General features: G+C 42.8%; 1 protein-coding gene across 1 annotated transcript; it reads left to right on the top strand.

Moving 5' to 3' along the window:
- Positions 1-1,401: 1,401 nt before the first annotated feature.
- On the top strand, positions 1,402-26,067 carry LOC138287215 (hyaluronidase-4-like). The gene is made up of 3 exons (XM_069227574.1): positions 1,402-2,384; positions 24,152-24,241; positions 25,666-26,067. Exons 1-3 carry the CDS (start codon positions 1,422-1,424, stop codon positions 26,065-26,067), a joined length of 1,455 nt encoding a protein of 484 aa, XP_069083675.1. The 5' UTR covers positions 1,402-1,421.
- Positions 26,068-26,632: the final 565 nt, after the last annotated feature.

Below are 26,632 nucleotides of genomic sequence, written 5' to 3'. Positions count from 1 at the left end.
CACTCACCCGCTTTGCGTCTGGGGCACTCATCTCCTCCGGCTCTCTCTAAGCTCTGCTCTCCATCACTCAATGTCTCCCCATATCCCTTGCCATTATCTTTATCATGCTCATTTACCCTTCTCTATTTTATCATTTCTCCCTGTCCCTACCTCTCTCTGTCTCACTGAGCTCCACGCGGTCCTTCGTGCTTCCTCGACCTCTCCGTCCCCTCTCCAGCTCACTGCTCTGTCTTCTGTTTCACGCTGTAACGCTACTCCTCTCTATGGTTCATTCCCACCATTCCACTCACTCGGTGGATATCTCACCTTCCTCGCTCCCTCCTCTGCCTCTTCCCACCTCCCTTCGTAGATCTCTCTTCCACTTCCACCTAACCCTCTTCTCTTAGTCTCCCTCTCTCCCTCACTCTGCACATCTCCAGCCTCTTGTAGCCTCTCTCTCTCCCCTCTCTAACTTACGTGCCCAGTGCCCCATCCATTGCACAAACCCACATATGCACTCCTACATCTCCTCGCGTCCTCTCCCCTTTTTCTGTCCTCTATCACCTTCCCTCCTCCTTATCTCCCTTTGTGGATGCCCTCCCACTCCTTCACCTGTTATCTGTCTTCCTACTCCAATGTAGTTTTTCCTTCCCCTCCTCCCTCTGTTTTACCCTCTCTCCATCTCTGTACCTCCTCCCTCTCCTCCTCCTTTGTCTGCTTTTCCTTTCGTCCTCTACCTCCTTTCTCCCCCACTTCTCTTTTCTTTTCCCTCCAACTCTCTTCCTCCTCCATCCTACCACTCCACACCCTGGTGACGTTCGTGAACATTGGGGGAATGCAGCCAATTGAAATGCTCCTTTGCCTTGTTCACATTTAACTGGTGTTTTCAGACATTAACGAATATTTACAGAACCTCTGCGTGCACAATAGCAGCGTTTCTCTTTGCTTACTCGTTTAAAATGGCTAAATGGAAAAACACCAACAGAACGAAATGCAGGAAATGAATCCAAAATCACACGACTGACCTGTTTTGTGTACTTTCATAAAGTGTTTTTAATTTGGTGTTGCTTGTTTTGGTGCCTAACGTTACACGAATTTCTATGAAGAAAGCCGAAATTGGTAAAGTAGGACAGTATTAACAATGCAAAAATGATCTTTCCCACGGAGTAGTTTGTCAACCAAACCAATAGAGAAGTGAGGATTGCATGTAAAAAAGACAATGTATACAAAAGGCCTTCTCCAATGGCAGAAACAGATTTTAGATTAGTCACTAGGGATGATGTCACGGTATCTCATGACAATCAATAGCTGCTTGGTAAAAGTTAACAGCCAGGATGGAAAAAGTAGGTTAGCTTAGAATAAAATGGAACCAAAATGTAATTCAAGTTGCATTAATTTTTTTTTACAGGGTCACCTCCCTTTCTTTAATAGTTGCAGACACTATGGATGTGGAACTCAAAAACCAGCTACTAGTGTTCCTGTTATACACAGCCTCTGTGAGTCAGCTTTCGACATGGTCAGTGATTTTCCTGGTTTTGAATGTCTCCTTGGCCCTGAAACCAGCACAACCACCAATTATCCACAGGAGGCCATTCATAGTTGCTTGGAATGCACCCACAGACTTCTGTTCTACCAAGTATAACATAGTGATCAATTTGAGCATGTTCCACCTGACAGGAAGCCCCTTGGCTAGTGCGCGAGGGCAAAATGTGACCATATTCTATTTCAACAGATTGGGTTATTATCCGTCGTATACATCAGAGGACATTCCAGTTAATGGTGGCCTACCTCAGAACGCAAGCCTAAAATCACACCTGGAGAAAGCCAATGCAGACATTCATTATTATATTCCTTCAGATGATTTCAGGGGACTTGCTGTTATAGATTGGGAGCATTGGAGACCTCAGTGGGAAAGAAACTGGAAGATCAAAAATGTCTATAGAGAGATGTCCAGGAAACTTGTTTCTGAAATGCTTGGGAATGTATCAGCGAAGGAAATTGACAGAGTTGCAAAAACTGTTTTCGAGCAAAGAGCAAAAGCTTTTATGCAGGAGACCCTACATTTAGGAACTAAAACTCGGCCCAATGGTCTGTGGGGATTTTACTTGTATCCAGATTGCCACAATTACAATTTTCATGAACAGAACTATTCAGGTTCCTGTCCAAAACAAGAAATGCTGAGAAACAATGATCTTTCCTGGCTTTGGGAGAGCAGCACAGCCTTGTATCCTTCAATTGTCCTTCTTAAATCTCACCAAAGCAGTGGAAACGTACGACCATTCTCCCAGTTTCGAGTAAAGGAATCTATGCGAATAGCTTCGATGACTTCTCATGAATATTCTCTGCCTGTATTTATCTACACTAGGCTAGGCTACAGAGAAGAACCCTTGACATTTCTTTCAGAGGTAGGTTTTATTCTTTCCTATGAATGTTTTAAAAAAACTACCTCTGAATCAATTGAGTTTCACAAGAACATTGAGAATTGCCTTCCAGTGTCTTTATTTCTCTTGTTCGAGATCAATATTTGCTGATACTGAATGTTTTATTGAGAATAAGTGGGAATAATGCAAGAACCTATAAAGCATTTTTTTTGTGGATGGGCTGTTGATTTTACCAATGGAGAATGAATGACCTCCAAAATTACACTGTATAGCGTAAGATCAAATATGTTTCCACCAACAAGATGTCACTAAGCTTTTGCCTCTTTCAGCCTGAGCAGTATGCTTGGACCTCCTTGCAGGCTGCTATGGCCAGTTTCCTAGGAAATGGTTGGTGGACAGCCCATCAGATCGCTGAGTAGGTTATTATATTGCAAGATCCTAAACCACTGAAGCTTCCTAAACAGTCTACAAACTGGTAGTGACTTGGGGCTAGATGTACCAAAACTTGGGTTTGTGACTCGCAAATTGCGAGCCTGAGCGACTCGCAATTTGCGAGTCGCAAACCCATATGCAGGATGGTGTCCTAGACACCATCTGCGAATTGCAAGGGGGTCGCAAAGACCCAACTCATTAATATTAATGAGGTGGGTCGAAATTTGCGACGCCCTTGCGATTCGCTGCACTCACAGGTTTGGTGGCCTGCTGGAGACAGCAGACCACCATGTCTGTGACTGCTTTTTAATAAAGCATTTTTTTGTATTGCAGCCCGTTTTCCTTAAAGCAAAACGAGTTGCAATATACTCGAGAAAATGAAACTTTTTTGTTTCATTTTTTCAGAGCCATTCACAAAGGAGAAGGGGTCCCATGGGGACCCCTTCCCTTTTGCGAATGGGTTAGCACCCATTTATAATGGGTGCTAACTGCAAATTGCTTTGGGACCGCGGTCCCAAAGCAATTCTGCATCGCGATGCGAATCGCAAATAGGAAGGGGAACACCCCTTCCTATTTACGAGTCGCATTCCCATTGTGCGAGTCGGTAACCAGGTTACTGACCCACAAAATGGGAGTGAGCATCGCGATGCCCGTTTTGCATGGCGCAAACAGCGAAATTCGCTGTTTGCACCATGCAAAACGCTTTGTACATCTAGCCATTGGAAACCAGACTCAATCACATACTGTGGCATTTCTCGTTCACTCTCTTCACTGCTTAATTTGTAAATGAATGAGTGTTGAGTCGAAGGTTTTGCTCAGATGTCTGCAGCCAGCACTGTTGAATATCAGGGGTGCAGAATACAAAGGCTGCATAGTCTTTATTCCACCTCAAGCCTGTTTCATCCACCACCTGACACTTACTGTATTGCCCCATTATCTCACTTTTCAGGTTCTTTTTCATTCCTGGTTTCCTTCTTTGTCACTATTTTTCCAAATTCCAGCAGGCAAAGCAAACAAGCCTGAAGATTGACTTGTTGTAGAAGGGTTCAGGTGGTTCCCCACTCAAGAACATTTTGAAAAAAATGGGTTAAAATAATTCATTTTCAAGGAACATTTCCACATACATTTGGTAAAAAGCCATAGTCTTTAAAAGAATATTCATGAAATATTCCAGTACTTGTATTGTGTTCCAATGAAGCCGAGCGCTTCTCCAGAGTAGGATTTTTTTCTCTGCCTTGGGATCCTCTCTATATTTTAAGAGTTGCCTCCATTGTGTCATTAATAGGTTTCTGTGAAGGGAGCCCTTTATGCCAAGGATTACATATACTACCAGGGTGCTCCATATGTTCAAAAATGCTTCTAGTATTTGATGGCCAGTATTCTCTGATGGGTGCCCCCCCCCATATACCATGGACTCCCATCCCAGGCCAAGGGTAACATCCAATATACCAGCATTTTGCAATGTGTGCCCACATATTCCAAGAATTACCTACAATATGCCAGTGATTACATTTTGCCACAGCTGCCCTCCAGTACAAGGATTATTTCCAATAGGTCAGTACCAGTAGGTGGCCATATGCACCTTCATAAACCAAGAATTACCAGGAGTATACTATGGCCAGTGGCAGACTAGCAAGCATAACACATACTCAGGAGCTTGCTCACTCATAATTTAACCCCTTCTCACTCACTCATTCTAATTCTAATTCACATGCACACTCTCTCACTTTCCCTCACTCTCTCATTCTGACTCATACTCTCAATTATTCACACAAATATACTGACACACACTCACTTCTTTCACAGTCTCTCACACTCCCATACATGACAGGAATTCTCACTGGGGTACAGACCTACAAAGACACTTATGCCCACACTACTCTCACTCTTTTACACCTTCACTCTCTTACCTTCACTCTCTCACTCTCCCTCCCTCACTTATTTTAATTCTATCATACTCACTCACACGACCTCATTCACTTACTCATCCTTACTCATTCTCATTTTCATTTCTTGTAAACAAGCTTCTCGGCTACTCAGAGGGGCATCGCCTGCCCAGGTGAGGTTGAAGGTTTCATTAACGAAGCAGACATTAAAATAGGTTTGCAGCATTCGCCAAGAGCTGCCATAAACTACAGATGACTCCCGAGGGCACGCTGGCCAATCTAGTCTGGGCTGAAAACAACCTAAAGTGAGGGAATGGTGAATATAAAAACTATCTAGAAAAAAGCATAGAGATGCTTATGCTGGGTGACCTATGGAGCAGTAAATAAATCCATAAAATTGCAAAGCTGGGTAAAGGATGAAGAACAGGTGGCAAAGCGGTCCCACAGATGGTTGGTGTTGAAATCTTATGCTGTTCTAAGAGAGTCACCCCTCCTGGAAGCCACCTATCATCAGAAGACAATACAGAGTCTATTGACACTTAGATTGGGTGATATTCCCACATTGGATTTATGTCCGAAATGGCGGGAGGAGGACAAAAGTGGGGTAAGAAATGCTGTCTATGTCACCAGGCAAATGAAACTTTACAGCACATTATATGCATCTGCCCCACCCTGACCACTCACAGAAGAGGTTTGCTGAAAAAAGAGTTCAATAACCTAGGGATTAGGTCATACAGGTCAGCACTGATGGAGTCATTGGACCTAAGGAACACAATATTAGACCGACACAGTTCATGGATTTTTAGGAAGTCGCTCACCAAGGTCAATGGGGGGGTAGATGAATGGCAAAGAGGGTGCCCCAATAGGGTAATGTGTATGTATATACAGTACACCTGACGGGCTGCTAGGGTCCAAGTCTGCTCAGCGGCTCCTATCGCGCCAGGTTGAGGATCGGCTGGCACCTCTTTTTCCAGCCTTTTCTTCCGACTAAATATCAGCACTTCTGGGTAATGTTGCACATAGTTTGTCAGTGTTGTTACACCAATGTGAGCATTCCTATACCTTATGCTATCCACCCAGATATCACACTCTGTTTTTGGCCCAAATATTAGCACCTTGTATATGGATTAGTGCACTGTATAGGTTGTTTGCTAGTTTATGTAGCAAGGCTGGTTTCTTATCAGTTGGGAAGATGGTCTATCTTGGGCTTACTAAATCTAGCATTAATGGGGGCTACCTAACTGAGATTTATTGCCAAACAATTTGAACTATATGTGCCATTTGCATGTGCTAAAAGATTGGATCTGACCTGCACATGTTTATAATTTCATCATAGTTTTGCACTTCCATTGCTTGCGCAAATCTGTACAGTATTTAGAACTGTGTTGGAACCCTTGCCACCTCTGTGTGAATTCTATCATTGTGTAGGCCGGGTGCCAGAACTAATGGGCTGGTCAATTGAGATTTAATGTTGCACAATTTCCACTTTATGGCCATTTGTGCATGTTGCACAATTTGCACTATATGCACGTATGGAATTGATAGCATATGTCCACAATTTTATTTCTGTTTCACTTAGTTATGCACTGGTCAAGTATCATTATCTTCCATGCAAATCTGCCTATTATTCAGGCTACAGGTCAGGTTCACATTTCAAGTTTGGTTGGCACCATTGGCACTCCTGATACTGTATAGGTTATGTGCCAGTCTCATTGAATTATGGTAGTATTTCATAGTCGTGCCAATCACCAATTGTAGGCCCATTAAACTTGGGTTGATGGGTGTCGTCTAAATGAGAATAGTATCAGTGCATGTGTACTTTGGAACCAACCTGTTTATGTCTGACAATGTTATTGTGTACTGTGATTTTATTCATTTATGTGTGCGTTTTATTGATGTTTATGGCTTTATTTACAAATAAAAAATATTACTACTGGTTAATTCTCACTTTCACTCTCTCATTTACTCTCAGACACATCAACATGCCCACTCACTCATACTCACAAACCCACACTCACACATACATCTAGTTTCACTCAATCACACTGATTTCCGTTCATTCTCACTGATTCTAACTCACCTTCACTCACTCTCATTCATGAGCAATCATGTTTACAAAAAAACACACAGATTCACTCTCACCCTCATTAATTCTCACTCCTGCTCTTTCTCACAGATTCTCACTGGCTCTGACACTCTCTTATGTGCACTTACTAATTCTCACTCACTCACTCACACTCACAGACACTCAAACATGCATTCTCACCCTTTCATGTTCCCTGTCTCTCCCTCACTCATTCTACCTCACAATACCTTACTCAATTGGACTCTGACACCCGGTCACTCACTCCTTCTCACTCTAACACCTCTCATTTTCAGTCATACTCACTGTCATTCACTCTCACACTCACTCTGAGTTAAACACACCAGTGTAATGATATCTGTATTTAATCACTGCTCCATCTTGACCATTGACTCCACTTTGCTCTTAGCCTAGCTGCACACCATCATATTAGTGGCCATGAGCTCCATTTTGATTACAGACTCCATTTTGTCGGTAAGTTAGCTTCAAACACCATGCAAGTATTTTGCCATGCACATGTTATGCACATGCTATGCAATGTGTTTTTCACTCATGTTTTCACTCTGCATTTTCTTTCTCATCAAGGGCTAGGACGTAATATGGAGGATTCAGAGAGATAAGGATGTACTAGGAGGATGTTTATGGTACAGCAGGGAACGGCTTAGTTTTCGGAGAGCACTTGGGATCTTGGCCAGTTCCAACGTGTTTCTTTCAGAACTGATCTGATGTAGCCAGCACTTTAAACAACAATTCACACAACGGGAGGGGTTTACTAGAATTCTCCTCTCTGGCTTGTTTAAGGTATATAAGAGACTGAAACCAGATTTTCCGTGAGCTTATTGAACTCTGGCAGGACCAGGACGCTGGTGTCTGCTATTTTCCCAGGAGGGTAGTTTTCTCTCTCTTCACAGTTGACTGGGTTCACGACCTGTGGTTGCTGGCAAAGAGATGAAGCGAATTCAAGTTTGCCCCATGGTGATGAATTTTTAACTTTATTTTCTGCTTTGCATTGTGCATGAATATATAAATATATATCTATATAATTGCTGTTTATAGATTGAAGTAGATTATCCTTATCGTATGTTTTCAGGATTATTGTGATTTCATTTCTGTGATTATTTTTGAACGTGCACTTTTGTTGTACACTTTCAACCTCCTTCTACTAGGGATCTTGCAGAGGGTTTTAATAAATGCAATTCTCAGACTAAGAGTGTTGTGTTTCATAAATTTCTTTCAATGTTTGTATATTTCCTCTTAGTCTGTAGTGAAGCAGAAAAACCACTCACTCACAAACATATTCACATGTAATCATAATCTCACTCTCTCCCCAACTCTCATTCCCTTTCAGTCTTGCACAAGTGCACTCACTCTCGCTGATCCTCACTGCGTCTCTCTTACATACACACACACAGGCACACATGCTCTCACATTCACTCACAAAAGCACAAAACAAGTTTTGAATATGTTTTTGCATCTTACCTAGATTCCTCTGCTGGCCATTCCTCCTTTGCAGCAGGAGAGTAGTTCCAGTGCTGGACATAGAACCCAGCAAGGGAAACGAGGGCTAGACACCAGCAGAGGCACGAGAAAGACATGCCTCGAGCCCTCGCTGAAGATTTTGCTTGGATGCCTACACCCAGCACTAATTTTAGTAGATACATCCTGCTGCTTGAAGTATGTGCAGTATGTGCTAAACAAAAAAGACTGTGCCTGTGTGCAAGGTCTGTAGTTAAATTATCGCCCTCGCACATGTGCAGTCCAGATATCCACCCACTGAGTGCTGTGTCCTTAAGAGTACTCTGAACTTGGATTTTGACTCAACCCCTTCAGCCTCCTCCTCCTACTCCCCCTATCATCTGGAGCCTAGAGAGGATGCGAGGGGTGATCTGCCCACTGGCTGTGTTTATGAAAACAGGAAAGCTGTGATTTCATGAACACTGCCAAATACATATAGAGCAGTGTGTGTAGCGGCAAGAGGTAGTATGTGATGGCTCGCAGCATCTTCACATCCCTGTTGAAAGTCGCCTCTGAGTATAAGCCCATGACCATGAGCCCAAAAGCATAGAAACAGGATGGAAAATGTCATGCTCCTAGAGCTGTATCATGGGCTGATATTGGTTACTGTTTTCAGAGGAAACACTTTGGGTTTGTGGATTTCAATTGGTGGGTGGCAAAGGTTATATAGAATAGCAGCAAACTGGTCTTTTTGTTCTTTTAATGGGTAAGTGTAAGGGAATTTCTTTGTAATACAGATATTTAGAATGTGGAAGAAAAAAACAAATCAGTACTTGAGTCAAATAAAGAAGCTACATATTCAGATTTGTTTTTAGAATATTCTCTCGTGTCTTTCCATTTGTTCAATTACATGTTCCATAAATGTGAAATCTGGATTTTTTCAAGAGTGAACTAAACAAGATATTTGTCTGGCAAGTTATCTGCAGATGCATAAAAAGGTGCCAACTTCATTAAAAAATCAATTACTTTTTGACTCCCCATTTAACTTTGCCTGCCCTTGTCAGTTCTCTATGAAACTTTACAAATCTGCCCAAAAACTTGGCATGTCGATCACAAACCGGATCCTTTTTTAAAAATACACTTTGTGCACATTTCTAAATGGCGCCAAAGTTGGTAGAAAAATACAAAACAGCTTTTCAGTGTAAACTCAGTGTAACACAATTGTCTTATTAACCTTCTTGCTTTCTCAATTTTACTTTAAAATGCTCCATTTGCCCATTCTTTTTTCAAAAAAAAATTCAGGGGGGGAGGAAATCCCCACCCCATACCTCTCTATGACAGTCAGGTTCACCCGCTACACTCGCTCGCAACTGGTCACTCATCCGAACTTTAACGCCCCACCACTTTCAAAAGTCACCAGCCATCACTGATCATTTTCTTGTGCTAGCATAAGTGAAGCCTGTTGAAGCTTGTAATTTGTGACTGTGCTAAGAAATGCTGATTCATTTCCTAATATTAACCTTTTTTTAGGTTATGTTCTCATGAGAAGATTACCTAGTTGGTAATAGATTCTATTGTTTAAGGAAAGAGAGGATGTAGTGTAGTGTCCTTGATAGAACAGCAGTGTGAAACATGGACTGGTTTTGTATACAATTGTTTCAAACATGCGTGGAGTCACACCAATGGAAGATGTTCCCATGTCAGACCTAGGAAGAAATTGGACTGTTTCAACTTGGAGTCATATGATTAATTTGCATTGGACGATGCTTATTCAACGTGACATGAACAGATATCTTTGACAAATAAGAATGGTTTGTATATTCTACAGTATCGATGGACATTTGAACTTTGCAGCAGTCATGGGCAGTCCCTGACAGACCTTTTCAGACCCCACATGCTGTCCTGATGCTTGTAGATCCTTATGCTTTGCTGAAGAAGATTCCCTAAATGCTGTACCCTTGGAGAGGTATTCCCGGCGATGTAGTGATTCCCGATGTTGTAGACTTGATGTAGAGAGATGTAGTTGCAAAATTGGCAGTGCTTTTCAGTGAAAACATTTTGAGGTGGTAGGAGAAAACACATTGTTGTGTCAGATACCAGAGTAAATCGTTATTTACCACAGTAGTAAGCAGAAGTCAAATCAAACTGTTTGCTCTCGCTTGATTATTTTTTTAACTTCTTCAACTGTCCACAATACTTGGCTGGGCCCTCAAAAGAAAATTTTGATTTAAGCTTGATCTAAGCTTTGAGAAAACATGCCCATAAAAATGACCTACAGTGACAGAATGTAGTATCTGTTACTTTAAGCAGAGGCCAACATGTTCTTTTTTCAATGTGGACACAGGAGCATGTGAACATCAGACTACAAAGAAAGCTTTCAGCAATTGCCCATATTAGCATCAGGTAGGCAATGTTTGTGGCAGGATATGTGTGGTACCTGTGCAAAGCTGACAGCACACCATAATATAAAAGAGAACTCTCATATATGATCTGTACCAATGGATAGTATGTGGGCAAAGCCAGTTGCTTACTGGAAAGCATTGTTAAGCAAGATGGGGATTTTTCTTCAAAACATGTGGTAAAAATAAACTCTTGCACCAAGTCCAGTCTTTGTTATCCCACTGAATTGAATTACTGGAACTGTCATGGGTACAGCACCTTTGAGGCTTTGAGAAACTTGTCTTGCTCATTCCCAATGGGCGAGCTGTATATTGACACACGAGGAAAGTCTGTGCTGGGCATGGCTTGTCAGCCGAAGATGGCGGACGCTTAATCCCTTTGCTCCACTTCAGCCCGGTTTATATCCTGGTCCATCTGTCATCCAGGGTCATCTTTGGGCCCCAGAGCATGTTGGTGCTGACTTCTGTGACCCCAGAAATTGCAACCTGTGTTGAGGGGTGCTTTTGCAGCCACCAAAGACCCCTGAAAAATGAAGACACAGCTGTCTGGCCTGCAAAGATGGCCCACTGTCGCATAGGTTCTCACTATCCTAATGAGGTTAATGGATATGGGTGGCAGAATAGCACGGATTGTTGGGTACTAAGTACAATTCCACACCATGTGACGCCTGTCGGCCTAATCCAGGTTTTCCAGCTAACCAGCAACGCCTCACCTCCACCCAAGAGCAGGGATGATTGTGGCAGCCGGGTGCATGACAAGAAAGACTCCTCAGGGGAATCGTAGTCGATCAGATCTCATCCCTTTCTCTCAGTCGCATTAGTCTCACACAGGCAAAGACGAACAGAGGCAGAATCGGGTTCAATACGGGTTTACTGAAGTAACTGTATCTTAGATAGAATGGCATTTATTGCAGTAACTAGGATGATAAAGCACAATGAAAGCAAGATTATGACAAGGAGAGTGAAAGACAAAAACAGTACCACCATACTGTCATTAGGAGTGATATGTAGTTCTCCTACCTAAGCTATGTTAGAGCACAGCATAATAAACTTAATCCGCCCTTCAGGTTTCCCCCCTGGGAAGACATCATCCCTCATACCTGAGTAAGAAAGCCTGTAGTCTAGAGAGACACCGTCCCCATGTAGGCCAGGGACTCGGCAGTCTAAGCAAGCAGCTGTAGCGAGGCCATCAGCAATCAGCATGCAGTCATGGTCATCTGGCTGGAATCTCCCTCTAACGTGTATGGGACAAAGAGTTTTTTTATAATGAAACAGTTGACATTCTAAGAAAGGTGTGTGTTTGACAAACGGAGATGTGCCCCCCCTTGTGACGGTCAACTGTTGTAACCCTGTCAGCAGAGGTGAGGAGGCCAGGAGAGGGGGCCCTGTCTGGGGGGCACAAGTGGATTGAGCCACGAAACTTGGAGCACACATCGGTGCTCGGCATCGGCTTGGCCAGCGGTGGTGGAAGGCCTGGAACAGTTGGCTTACCTATGCTTTGCTCCTGCTGCTTAGTGGCCGCATAGCCCCTGCGGTAGCTATGCTGGTGTGATCCTGGAGCCCTGCCTGGTGCTATTCAGTGGCGACTTGTGACATTTGAAAGTGGTGGGGCGTTGAAGTTCTTTCCAATTTCCTCGGCGTGAGTAAAGCAGACATGTGGTCCCAAGGTCTGAGCTGCATAATGTAAAAGCAGATATCCTCTGACCCATTCCAGCTTCCCCATTTGACAAAACTGTGTGATCCTAGGCAAATATTTTATTTTACCAAGACTAACTTTTCTTCATTACCACATATGAGTGCACCTTAAAACACGCAAGTTCAGGATATGCTATCTACAGAGACATCTTATGTTTGATTTCACAGAATATAATGCTGCTTAAGGAATCATAAGAAACTAGTTCATATATATGGTGTAGAAAAACTCAGTAATAGCATTGTCATTAGGGTGAAGCCACAGGAAGGTATCTAAATTCATATTTAAAAAATATAATTTTGAACGACAGGAGCACACATATTGCTTGTGGTGACATTCACTGGAGAGGGGACAGGGAGCCCTTTCCTATTGAATGTGTGGCGCAGCACGAACAGAAGCTACCAGCAGACATAACCCCAACAAACTCTCCAGCCAGCAACCTCCCTGACTCAGATGTGTCAAAAGTAGCATAAACATGCGCACAGCTGTTCCTTTCTGTGCGCTTACCTCTCTCGCAGTTGCAGCTTAGTCTGGGAGACCAAGGATGCCAACCGCGGAGGCCAGGGTCACGCTGGCAGCATTGTGAACGCCGCGCTTCCCGGGCCCTCCACTGCTCCTAGCCTCGCTCGCTGCCCGTAGCCCGACTCATCCCTTCTCCACACCCCAGCTTCCGGCTTTCCTTGCCCTTCTCCCCAGGGCATGCCTAACATACACTATTGTTCGAAAGTATAAAAACAATCCCGTCAATGTAAACGTCAATGTGAATTCATTTTCATAAACAGTGAGCGATCAGAGACTACAGCTAAATGGATTTCCAGGTCAATAAAAATTAAATAAGATTAGCAATTGCTCAGGAAGCCTTACAGGTTCTGAAGAAGAAAGAGTTTCGTAAAAGTATCCCAGCTGGAATAAAAACATTGGTTTTGCATTTTGGCCTGTGCTCGGATGCTATGTTGCTCAGCTGTATATTACGGAAGAATTGACAATCGGGGCTGATTGAATTTGTGGCTTCCCCGTCTTGGATTCCGAGTAAATATTGGACAATTGTTTAACGCACGGCCAGTTGAGCTCTTTATTTTGTCCAGTCTGAGTAAGGTGGTTCATTTCGTCTAACTGCCTGCCTCACGTTAATGAAATAAAATTATCCAAAAGTATGAACAGGCCCGCTGGCCCCCTCCCTGCTCATGGGGTGGGGGTTCTTGGAAAGGGAACACTGCATCTGTCCGATGGACAGGACGCATTTTGCTCTCTGTGATCTGAAGGCGCGCTGAGAAACACAAAGCCAGAAAAGAATGGGTCCCATTCTTTCGGCGCGCGGTCCTGTGTCTGTCAGTGTCATAGACCTTAAGGCCCCGAGTACCAGCGGTCGCCTGCTTTACCTGGAGCCGGGTAGACCTTACTACACTCGCTGAAGCTGAAGCCGTATCGGTGCAGGCGCTGCCGGCCACCGAGGAGCACCGGGCGGCTGTGCAGGCTTTTGTGGACCGGCCAGACCGTGCCTTGCTGTGGCTGGCACCAAACCCTCGGGAGGGCAGATGCCCGCATATCATGTCCCACATGGCGACAAGGTAGGGGCTGCATGGAGTTCCATGCAGTGAGGGGAAGAACAAGATGCCCACTGAGAAGTACCACATTGGGGTCATTTGGGGCACAAGAGGGCAAAGCTGATGTGAGAGTCACAATGAGAATGGGAGTGGAGCAACATGGTTGGACATGAGTGAAAATGGATGTCCTGTAGGACAGGAGGCAGGAGAACTCCTGATGCTGGTCAGCCTGCACCCCAGAGTGATTCTTGATTACCTCCACCACCTCTGCAAGGAGCCTTGAGTACCTCTGTTGGCCAGCAACAAGCTGCCTATGGCCTCCTGGAAACCAGCAAGGGTGCAGTACTGTGGGGTTAGAAGTGGTGTCACACAAGAGGGCTAAGGAGTAATGGGGCGAACCTTACCCTGAGGTGCTCTTTTTCCTGGTGGGCACTTTTAGAAGAAGGAGATCATGACAGGGGTGGCATAGTAGGCCCCAATGTTGTTGAGGCCTAGCAAATGGGTGAGGGGATGGCTTGAGGCTTCGATAACAGAGGGAATTATACTTGGTGGCACTTTTGTTTATTGTTCCTGTTCAGGAAAATAACTATTATTAGACTACTCCTAGAAAGTGGTGTCTTCACCTGGGACTGTGGGCACACTATACCTCATGGTGCCCCCTCTCTCCACCTCATTGGTGGTGCTTTCTTCTGGTGCCCATTGAGCAACTGCGGCTCTATACTTTTTCAGTTGTTGTCCGTATCTTCTTGGCTGCTTGCTGAAATGAAATAGTGAGAGAACAAAAGGCCGTGCACATGTCCACAATTTCATGTATATACCAGGACACAAATCATTATCAGTAGTCACTGTAACAAAGATCCACACTACTGCGTACCCCACACCAATATTTTATATAAGATTGATATTTCCAAATTCCACTTTTAGCAGTGGGTGACTAAGGGCAATAAGGTGCAGCAGTAGCACCTGGCACTTCCCGCTTCAGCCATTGTCAAAGCTTTTTTATAAAGAAACATCACCTCCTTAGCACATACGATACCTTCACGTACTCAAGCAATGTCACCCTCACATTCGCTAACCTTGCAAACAGGAGTATAGGCATGATTCTGAGGGCAACAGTTAATGTTGGATACCCTGATTACATGCATGTCTAAACATGTCATGCCAGTTACTTCTAAGTGTACATTTTGCAAGCCTTAACACTGAACTGTTCCTGAGTGTTACAATGTTAGACCGTCTAAGATGTGTTGTTCACATCATGCATAATCTGGGACTGACAAAAAGTGAAGTAGATGTGGTCGCAGGTCCCATGTTGATTTAGCAAATTAAGAAATATGGCCATGGTGACATGGACAGTGGTGAATAAGCAATACATGAACTATCAAGACTATGCTCTTTGTGCCAACATGTAATCGAACTGCACACAATGCATGCATTTCTTAAATATTGCAAATCCAGGTAATAGTTACGTTGATTAAGTGCTCTTAATTACACTTTATTCATCACACTGTGAAATATAGAGAAGATAGACAGGAAACATCTACATCACAATGCCATAACACTCCAATAACCAGCCACCTCTCCTAGCATTAGTTAATTTTATGCTTGCCTTTGACCCTGTACGTTGGTCCACTGCCTTTTTGACTAGGTGCACACTATACAAAATATCACATACATTCATGCATACAAGACAAAGTAAACAGCAGACACGACACAACAACACTTGCAATCTATAGAAGAAGGTGCACTTTCTATATGCATTGACATACTGTTATGCTGCAGCTCATAAGCCTTCACCTGAGCATAGATTTCCAGCCAAGCAATTCCCAGAACTCCCCTATGTACTGGATGGAGCCGACAAATTGTGTATGTGGCTGAGAGAACACCTTTTCACTTCCTGTGGTTGTGAGTGTGCCTGTGTGTATCAGTAGTGATTTAAACAAATATATATTTCTACTTCTGTGGATGTGCAGCTGCAGTGCTTAATTAGTAAAAGAATAAGTGCCTGTGCCCAAAGATTTACTCTGAAGCTGACAACCAGCAATATTAAATGTCAGCTTGCTGAGTACCAAGGCTGTGTAGTATTAATTCCAACTCATGCCTCTTTAATACACCACCAGACTCTCCCTGCTCCTTTAGCTCACTCATGCAGGTTCCTGCTTTCTCCCATTGTCACAATTTTTCAGTTTTTCTCTTCATATTTCTTTCCCTCTTGTGTTTCTTTCTAGCTCTGGATCAAAGTCTGATAAGGAAAATAAGTGCTGGCCCCCAAAGATGAGTGCCAGTGGCCCCACCTGCAACGACCTTCTCAAATTAAGTACTTTGTAGATATAAAGTTGTTCTGGTTTGGGTTACACTTTTAGATATTTATTATTATTTTTAATATAGTTGTCCTTTTTTGTTGGTAGTGTTGTTCCCTGTCTCCGTTGATTTGTATGGCATTTCCTTGCACTACCTGTGAGTGGAAAGATGCACTGTGAGACTCACTCAAAGGCGTATGCCAAGGCTTGGCTGGAGTACCATGGAACCAGTTTTGGCTGTAATATTACTGTAGTTGATATATGCTGATGAATAGCAAACCTCTTTATAGGGTTTTTTGCATTTGCCTGTTCCTTCCTTTCATACTTCTTAATGTCCATTTTCCTCCCATATTTTAGTAGATAGTTCCAATTTTCCAGCCAGTCCACCTCACCAGTCTCACATGTACACTAAAAATATTGTTCCAAGCATGCAGGGCTCTTCATACTCACGATAAGGAGCCATGCATATACGATACAGGTGAGATGTATGTTTCTGTCGATAACCACGAGAACTGCATTTGTGAGTACATGAAGTATTAATACAGGAGTAGTACTTTACATATTCAAAATGAATTGGTGAATAGGCCCAACCCGCAGGTGTTGCAAACTCTATCTATAACCATCACTGGGGCACGGCTGCTGAGTAACGCCGGTTCCAGGTTGCCATATGCATATGGCATTAGACATGATAAGATCATAATATTTACATGCAGTGGTGGGCCGTGGCCAGCCCATTCGCATTTGAGGTGGGTTCTATGCATGATCACTGGACACTCTTCCCTGTCCCTTGCTCATCAGACAATCAAGGCAGCTCACAGGGCTCTTCAGGTGCTATTGTGGTTGGCTCGTGTGGTTAGAGATTCCTGGCTGCCTTCGTGCCCAAGCTGAATTCCTATATTCTTCCCTTTGTGGTACCTTTCAGCATGCTAGATGCAAATAGAGGTTTCAGTCAGGGACCCCATTTCCTCCTTTTATTTGGTTGAGCAAATAATGAAGTTTACAACAATATTTTCTGACTGACTCTGCTGTCGTATGAAGCATTCAACCAAGCTTGAACAATGTGGTGGAAAAGGTGAGACTAAGCAATAACTGTCTTTAAAGAACATGAAAAGAAGATGTCTTACACCGAATCCGAGCCATCTACCATCAAGGATTCTAGGACATGAAAGGCTGCTTTGACTGAAGAGTACAGAGCTGTATCTTGCAGAAGAAGGACCTACAGTAAAAAACAAAACAAAAAAACAGCAGCAGCTTTGGTTCATGATGTTTTCACTGATTTTCAGCAACTCCATGCCGTCTTTTTCGTCTATGTATGCGCTTTTATTTTGCAGCCATTACCTCGAAATATTCGAACTGCTTTCTAGGCACACGGTGCAGAAATTAAGACCTTATGTTTGTCAAAAGTGTCAATTCTTCCATTGCAATTCACTGTTACTCACAGTAGTTTTACTACCAACACCTAGTGTGAAACAGCTCCACATCTAAACTCCACATTAGTGGCCTGTGCTTTAACTTGGAACAAATTGTATGATTTAGATAAAGTTTATAATCAAAGTGTAACTGTAATTATAGGATTATATGCCATTAATTCATGGACGTGGAGTTATTTGAAATCTTTCTTACAGTTCCACGTTTGCCTCTGAGAGATTTGCAAACTGTGGAATCCAAAGAACAGCATCCTTAGTCCAGTATGATGTGTGACTTTTAACAATTGTAGTGTTTCTACCAGAATCAGGCTTTGGAAATACCAGTCAGTATCCTACTAGCATTCCAATTCTTCCACACTACCGCTTCTTTCTGTATTATTTACTTCCCTGTCCTTACTCTGAATTGTATGGCACTCATATGCTTTGTAGCTTGGTTTGTTCAATATAATTGATGTACATAGATACTAACAGAATATACTAACATTTGATTTTTACCTGGGACAGTAAAGCAATTGCTTGCAGTTACTAATCAATATATATTTCGCAGTTGTGGACATTGAATGCAGGTGGTGTACACCATCAGAAACAAGACATATTTTTATATAAGGCTTGTCATAACTGTTAATAGGCAGGTTACTGCTGCCTTCATAATTCATGGCATTTTTTGATGAAATGAGACAAGCCTTTTATCAGATACCATTGGGCTGAAAAGGCCTCTGGCACGTCATTTACATCTGCTCTCATGATATATCAGGGATTATAGGATAGTTGTAAATTATTAAAGAAGAAAAGCGAGGTTGTTTTACCCTGAGTCAGAGGGTTAGACAATTCATGTCCAATCAAAATTGAAATTGAAAACTATGATTAAATGGCAATATGTCGACTTTTGATTCCTCCCTCTTTTAGATAGTACATCTAGAACAAATTACATGTCAAGGGAATTTATTTATAAAAGTGGTTGTGTGTGTCAATAGCATGAATGACATAAAAAGAAGCATTGACTGCGTCTAACGTTTTCTATAAAAAAGGGTGTATTTATGAATACTGTTTTCATTGTTTCTAGTTCTAGTTCAAGGTATGCCAAAATAGATGGGAAAATATTGCTTCAACAAACATAGGACCAACACACATCAATGCAAGCTCTCGCAATCAACGTTCGCAAGAACTTACATCTTCCAGGAGAATTGAAAGCCATGCTCTCTAAATCTAATATAGAGTGATGTTATTTGTACACAAATGTCTCCAACTGACCCAGTAGTATTACAAATAAATTCTATAATGTTGTTGATACAAATATAAATTATTCCACTGGGATACACCACCCAAGGATTTTGCTTTTGCGATGGATACAGCAGATTGATATACAATTTATAATAAACAAAGAACTCTAATATTCTACTTTGCACCAGGAGAAGACGCTTGCTCTGTTTCTCCCAGGTTTGTGTACATATAGTGTGTGGGTTAACTGTGCAGCTCAAATTAATTATTTTACTTTATATCCATATCCAATCACAATTATAATTCATTACACTAATTAACTCGACCTCAGCATGTTTCTTAAAGAGTTCTGTCAAAACCCTCTTAAGGATTTATCTATATAACTCTATATCTATATATATCTATATATAGGGGGGCCTGTGCAAATGCCAACAACATTGGCAATTGCCATGCTGGGGCCCCCATGTTGCCCCTTCCTAGCCTTTCCGCCAACCTTTTCATGGCGGTGTCCCAGCCATGAAAAGGTTGGCAGAAAGGCAGGTCGGAATATGGCATATGCCATTGCCAGCACCGCCTCCGTTTTCCTCAGCCCTCCCGCCCAGCACTGCCGCAGTGCGGCAGGAATTGGCAGTGACGGCAGTCGTGTGGTGGTCGACTGCCACCGTCCAAATCGGGCAGTTGGACCACCAAGAAAACAGGGTTGCACCACAAAAGTTGGTATAGTGGTTTTGGGACTGCCGTACTCGTAATCAGCCCCCTAGTCTCTATAGAAAAAAGCATTTTTTACTTGACTATATCTTTGGTGTTGGTTGATAAATCTTCATGAAACTTTCCAAAAAACTACAGCCCTCACTTCAGCTGCTGTCTGTAAAATTTTGGGATGATCCGTCAAGCAGGAGCTGAGAAAAAGGGGTCTCAAAATGATTTTTCTCTGTGTTAATTTCCATAGGAATTTTGAACAGGAAGAAAGCCCCCGAGTGGGCCAGGTCCCGAAACGTGTTAAAAATAAAGGAGGGGCTGCACAGGACCTGCCTCCTGGGCTTATTTATGCCCTGGGACCCACAACCTCCCTGGGGCTTTATTACAATGATATGGAGAGGGGGGCGCATTCCCCCGTGTCCTGGGAACCACCACCTCCCCGGAGCAAAATGAGTGAATTATATAAGGGTGGGTCCTGCTGATTCTCCCCTGGGCAACAGCGACTGCCACCTCCCTTGGGCTAATAGTTTGTGCCCTCCCTAGGGCAAACATTCAATTATATGCAGGGGGGGCATGCAGAAGCCCCAGGGACAGCCACATACGGCCTTTTATTTAAATTAAGTGGGGGCCACATGGCCCACCCGCAGCCCCAGGGACCAACACCTCCCCACGGCTGAAATAAAAGAATGAAGGGGGTCCGTTGCAGATCCATGCAGCCCTGGGGACCACCAACTCCCTGGGGCAAATACTTCATTGGAGGGGGGTTCGTGGCCCCCCCTTGTGGAGCCATAGATGCCCATGGGGACCACCAACCCCCGGAGCTGACTCCTTCTATGTCCCAAGGTGCCCAGTCCCAGAACACGTTTGCTCTGATTTAGTGGGAGCTATGACAGCTCCCGCCAAGTCAGAGCAAACATCCGGTCCCAGCAAGCGAGAGCTGTGGAACAGCACTCACTTGCTGGAAGAAGATGTTTCCTCTGTTTCCCTGCTCACAGACATGCAAGCAGGGAAAAAAGAGGAAAGCATTGCTATCATAGACAGGGAGCTGCATGTCTAGCAGCTCCCTGTCTGTGACAGTGGTGCCGGCTCCCGCAGGAAGCAGGTAGCCGGCTGGGACCGTCAGGCTCTCCAGTGGTCCCATTGCACAGTGGGTGCCCTAGGAGGGGCCCAGGGAGATAGCCAGGCCCCTTGGGATGGGGTCCCCAGTGCCGAAAAAGGCTGGGAAAGGGGTGCCACACAGCCCCCACCCTCCCAAAGAAATTATATATTATGGCCGGCACCCGAGGATGGGGTCCCTGGGGCCAAATATCCCAGGGGAGAGGGCTGTGCTGTTCCCCTCCCCAAAACTGTCAAAACATTGGTAAGGCTGGGCTCCATGGGATGGGGCCTTAGGGCTGAAATCGGCTGGGGAGGGGGGCCGCGCGGCCCCCTACTCCATTTATTGAAGGCTGGACCCTGGGTCCCCAGGGCCGAGATTGGCCCAGGCAGGGGGCTGTGTGGCTCCCCTCCCTCACTCTGCACATTTACCCAATGAGGTAGCACTTACTAACTAACCAGTAGAGAGTGCTCAAGTTCGGTAGACATTTTGTGAAAAACTGCTCTTGTTGGATAAAGGAGCAGGTGAGCTTTCGTTCTGGCCATGATGATCGTTTCACAGAAATTAAATCTCAACAGGAACCACTTACAAATATAAACTTAGAAGGTGCCCCAGTTGAAGCTCCACTTCTGGAAAGGACCTAACTCCTAGGCATGGTGAAGGCAAAGCAAGTGTGTTAAATTTGCGATTACGTATTGAAAAACGATCTGAAATCCTTCGTGGAGGTGAATGCATCTTTCATCTAGTGGAGCACAATCAGACATTCTCACACCCTTTCTCACACCCACATAGACCCTCTCACACCCGGACATATAGTCTCACAGCCATCTCACACCCAGAGACACCCTCTCACACTAATTCTCACACCTAGAGAGACAGGCCCTGCGGGCAACTCTCATTGCACATGGCCAGAATCCATTGGTGCGACCAACGGGGGGTTAAGTGATTACAGGGAGTTGGCTGCAGGGCCTGGCTACAGGCCAGGCCCTGCAACCAACCCTGCCATGCACAGCCAAAGTCCATTTGTGGTGGTGGTTGGATTGAAATATAGTAATGAAAAATACTTTACGTTTAAAAAAACAAAGGTTAAAGGGATGTTGTAGTTAGGAAATATAATTTTTTTTAACCTTAGATATTTGGTCAGAGGGATGTTATAGATAGGTTCTGAATTTATTTGCACAAAACATATAGAAATTCAGAAGATAGAGTTATTTCAAATAACTATAACTCAGAGCCCAAGGTAACTGTAACTCGCACCCTCGCCATGCACTGCTAATTACCCCAGGTATTACAGCACTCATGACAACTTTTATAATGTCAATAAAAATAGCAATGAAACATTAGAAGATAAATTATCGAAGAAAGAACTGTGCTTGGTGAGAGCGCAAGTTATAGTTACCTTAGGCTGCAAATTATATAATGTCACCGTAACCTTCATTGTTTTTAAGTGAAAAAAGAAATATCTATCTATCTATCTATCTATCTATCTATCTATCTATCTATCTATCTATCTATCTATCTATGTATATACACACACATATATATATATATATATATATATATATATATATATTCATATATAGCTAGATAGACATAGACATATACTTACTGGCGGTTGGCAGAAGGTAGTTATAATTAGGATCTAGTTTCCATTGAAAAAGTATTTTTTTACTTGGCTATGTCTTTTCCACCATTTGATGAATCTTTACAAAATTTTCAAAAAAAAGTGTCAAGTTGGGTTTTGTTGTGCATGGAAAGTTTTGGGGTGATCCATCAAGTGGGATCCGAGAAAAAGGGGAGGGGGTAAAAAAAAGTGTGTTTCCCATGTTAATTCCCATAGACACTTTAGACACACCTGCAGCCCAAACCGCTGGGTGAAATTACACCAAATTTGGCAGATTGGTAGCTTTTAGTCTGCAGATCACCCTTTTTCTTATTTGGTGTAAATCTGTTCATGAGTTTTCAAGATATTAAAGAAAATCCAAGGTTGTATAGAGTTGTTGCAACTTCGCAAATAGTCCTGATCTCATGCTGAGATTTTATTGGCTACCAACACTTCAACCAGGAAGCGCTGGCAGCCATTTTGGGGCTCTGCTTCAGCCAAGTCCCCAAAACAAAAGAAAAGGGGCCAGGGTAGGAATACCCTAATCCTATAGCCGTGGTCCAAGGGTCACCCTGAGACCTTGCCAGGGCTAAAAAGCATTTATTTTTCTAATTCAAGGTGAAATTCATGCTAATTCGCTGATTTCGCAGTGCATGACATGAAACTTGGAACATAGAGATAACCCTGGTACATATCTCCAAATAATGTTGGTGTTAGATAATATTTTGGAGTTTACTAAGGTTTCCAAACACACAAATATTCAATCAGTTAAATCAGTATATTTCTATATTTGCTGTAAAATGTATCACAACTGCACTCACATCAACTGCAATAAGAGAAACATCTTGAAATATTTATGTCTCAGGATAAACCAAGATTTGTCTATGGGCTGTTGTTGCTGAATAGAATTTATCTGTGAACCGTTCTTTAAAAAACAGCTATGTAAAGCAAGACATATTTTCCCACCCACCTCTGTTGTCCAACTTACCACACAGACAGGCCTACTGCCATTGGTCTTCTACTCCCTAATTGAAACAAGCAAACAAACAAACACAATATTTAAATCCCATAACCAACCGGGGCCCATTTGTCACTACAATTAAATGTTCTTTGTTGGCCAAAGAGGCTATTTAAGTACAGCAGGCTCTATTTAGGAAGTATCCAGTAAATTAAGGAAACTGTTTTTAAAAATGTGTGTAAATGCGGTTGTGATCAAAATAGCTTAAGTGGAGAGGACAGCTCTATTAAAGGCAGTGTCCCTAGGGGACAGACCACACCCCGTCTAAATGTTCTTAATTTAAGACAGAGGAGAACAAAATTGTGCATTAATACGGACATTAAATGGACTAATTGAGGAAAGAATGTAAAAATAGGAAACAAACATAAATGATTCACTATTTAAAATGGCATTGATCATTTATTCTCCCTGAAAACAGTATTTCATGAATGACTATGAGTACACCCATAAGAATCGCTTACTAAGTTACGCGAGTTGCTTGTTTAACTTTGCAAAGCAGAAATCTTGAGTTTATAGATTCAGGAATTTAAAGTTGATCATGGAGTAATATGGGTCACACATAAAATTTAACTCAAATACATATTGTAGAAAAATTGAATTTTTAACGCATGTTGAAAGTGTTGAATATCTGAAAATAGTGAATTTGCATAGGCCAGACACAAAGGAGATTGATGAAAGAAAAGTGACATAATTCTAACATGTCTGCATTCCAAGGTGGTTGCTTCTAGGATTAAAGGTGGGGCACATCTGGTGTTTTTGTCTTTGTTATTTATTATTTACATAGATGACTTTTTCTTGATGAGACGCAAAGGGGGGTCTTTGTCCTTCCATGCCCCAGGTCATTTAATTAGTCTGCATTGTAACAATAGAAAATGCTAATAAAGTGGAAAATCAATATTCACTTTGAAGGCTGATTAACAATGATGTTGTTTCCTATGCAGCAAGACCTCGTGAACACTATAGGAGAAAGCGCAGCTTTGGGAGCTTCAGGCATTGTCATTTGGGGTGACATGAACCTGGCTTCATCAAAGGTGAGTTATTTACCAGGTATAACCAGTTGCTGTCTGCATTATTGACTGAACGAGAACTGGAACTCTATTTTGCAGGTAACGTCTACATATGTAAACATACTATTTATTGCAATTTCCGCGAAGCAGCCAGTAAGGTTCAGTGCGTTTGGTTACAGCACGACACGGTCAAAGTCAAGGTTGAGTTGTGTCCACTGCCCCTAAACACTACAGCAAAAATGTTGTTGTTTATGAGAAGCATGATGGAAATCACTGAAGGAGACAGAAAGCATTTTGTTGTATTATTCTTAAGTCTATCTTCCAAGGCATGCAATTTTTCCTCACAATTTATCATGTGCATGGGCCAGCATATTTTTGCAAGTTTTAATATGTACAGATTTTAATTTATTATTTGGTTCCTTTATCCTAAGTATCATCTTTGTTTCGATAGAACATCTTCTTAGTTGGGGTTGTGGCTCTCATAACGGTTTTCTTGTAATATACCTACATCTTAATTTAGAAAGTTTGGTGTTAACGGAAAATACTCTGATTAGTGTAAAAAGTGTGAAACCACAAGCATAATTTCCTTCCTTATGCTCTCTCTGGAGTGGAAAGTTCCAACGGTGGATGCTCCTCCAGAAAGCAAACAAATTATTTTATGCCACCACCCAACTCCACTTCAGTCCTTTGGTCCAATATTTGCAACTTAGAGGTCTATATTTTCTTTTTCACTTTGTGAGCTCTGCCACAGGAAGAGCCATGACACCTAAATCACAGTAATGATGGGGAATTCACACACAAAGACACAATGAGCAGGTACTGCTAACTTTTGTTGACTTATAAAAGAATTTGCAGATATCACAACTAAATTATGCCTCAGTATGAAACCTTTCACGCTCAGCCAATTACTGGGCCGTAGTTTGAGTTCAATGAACGTTAAGCCTTCTACTAGAGGGGCGCATTTACATTGTGTGCTACAGTTCTGAGGTTTCCTTCACTTTAGCCTTTTAGTGAAAATTGTTCATTGGGTTGGGTTGATCTTTTTGGGTGGCTTTTGCAAGGTATTCCATTCTAGCCACAAACCTTCCACCTTTGATTACCCTACTAACTAACAGAACCCTGGACAGGGTGCGAAGAGGCAAAACCAAGAGATGAAATTATCAGTGTCTTTAAGGTGACACTGATGACTAAAACATATGCACGGCCAGGGGTGGTGGCATGTTGGTGTCAGAACTGATTCAGAAAGATGACAGCTGTTCATGACTGTGCTAAATGCTTGTTTTTCGATGTGAACACAGGAGTGTAATCCACCCCCCAATCGTTTAAATCACATTGGGTACTGTTGTGAGACAGCTACAGACCAGCGAATACTAGAACCTCAATTTGAAATGCATTGTACACAAAACAAAGCTGATTTCAAATGTTTCACATCTCTGTAATATTTACAGGACAGCTGCAAGAAGGTGAAGCAGTTTGTTACGTCAGATTTGGGTTTCTATCTCACCAATGTGACAAAAGCTGCAGAAGTGTGCAGCCAACACCTCTGTTGGAACAATGGACGGTGCTTGCGCAAAACCTGGAATTCCCTTGACTACCTCCACCTTAACCCCGAAAGCTACAAAATACATCTTTCTGAAAATCTTGAGATGTCAGTCACTGGAGAAGCATCTGACGAAGACTTGAAACTGATGGTGAACAAATTTGATTGTCACTGCTACCAGGGCTACGGAGGGAGTGACTGCTCAGGCATCAGACCTCCAAGTGAACCACCTTACAGTGCTGCTTCCGCCTTGGTGCCCAGATCACTGTGGACAACAGCATGTATTCTAATTCTTGTATCACTGACCTGAACCAACAGCACTGTGGAGAAAGGGAGTCATAAAAGGGACAAAGAGTCAAAGGCCATTATGTATCTACACATTTCCCCATAGACACAGAATGGGTAAAACCCTTTGATATATCTGGCCCAAAACATTTATGACAAGTGAACGTTTCATTTTGATATTCAGTTAGATACATCTGATGTACAAAGGGCATGTACTCTACCATAATATACTGTTAAATGACCATGCTTGAACAATGGGCCCAAGTAGAAGTGAAGGGTAATTAACAGCTGCTATGGATGAACATTATCTGTGCAATATATGGGTTAATGTACCCTCAACTGTATATTATGAGAATGTTGCACGTCACGCAGGAGTTCGAAAGACAGAGTGCCTTTAGAAGGATGTGGAACTATATATTGATTTTCTATAGTCTTAGACCCAGCTCAGGGGTGATGTCATGCCATACATTTGGTGAAACCCTGTCGTCCTTGAGTTCTCTTTTGCCACTTGATTGCAGTGCATGCCCCCGCAGTCCCTGACTTCTCCTCTGTCTGGACTTCCTCCCGGTTGCTTGCCCCTGCTGGCCCTA

Source organism: Pleurodeles waltl, chromosome 4_1 (genome assembly GCF_031143425.1).
Source record: "Pleurodeles waltl isolate 20211129_DDA chromosome 4_1, aPleWal1.hap1.20221129, whole genome shotgun sequence".
Lineage (NCBI taxonomy): Eukaryota > Metazoa > Chordata > Amphibia > Caudata > Salamandridae > Pleurodeles > Pleurodeles waltl.
This window is presented reverse-complemented; position numbering and strand designations above follow the sequence as displayed.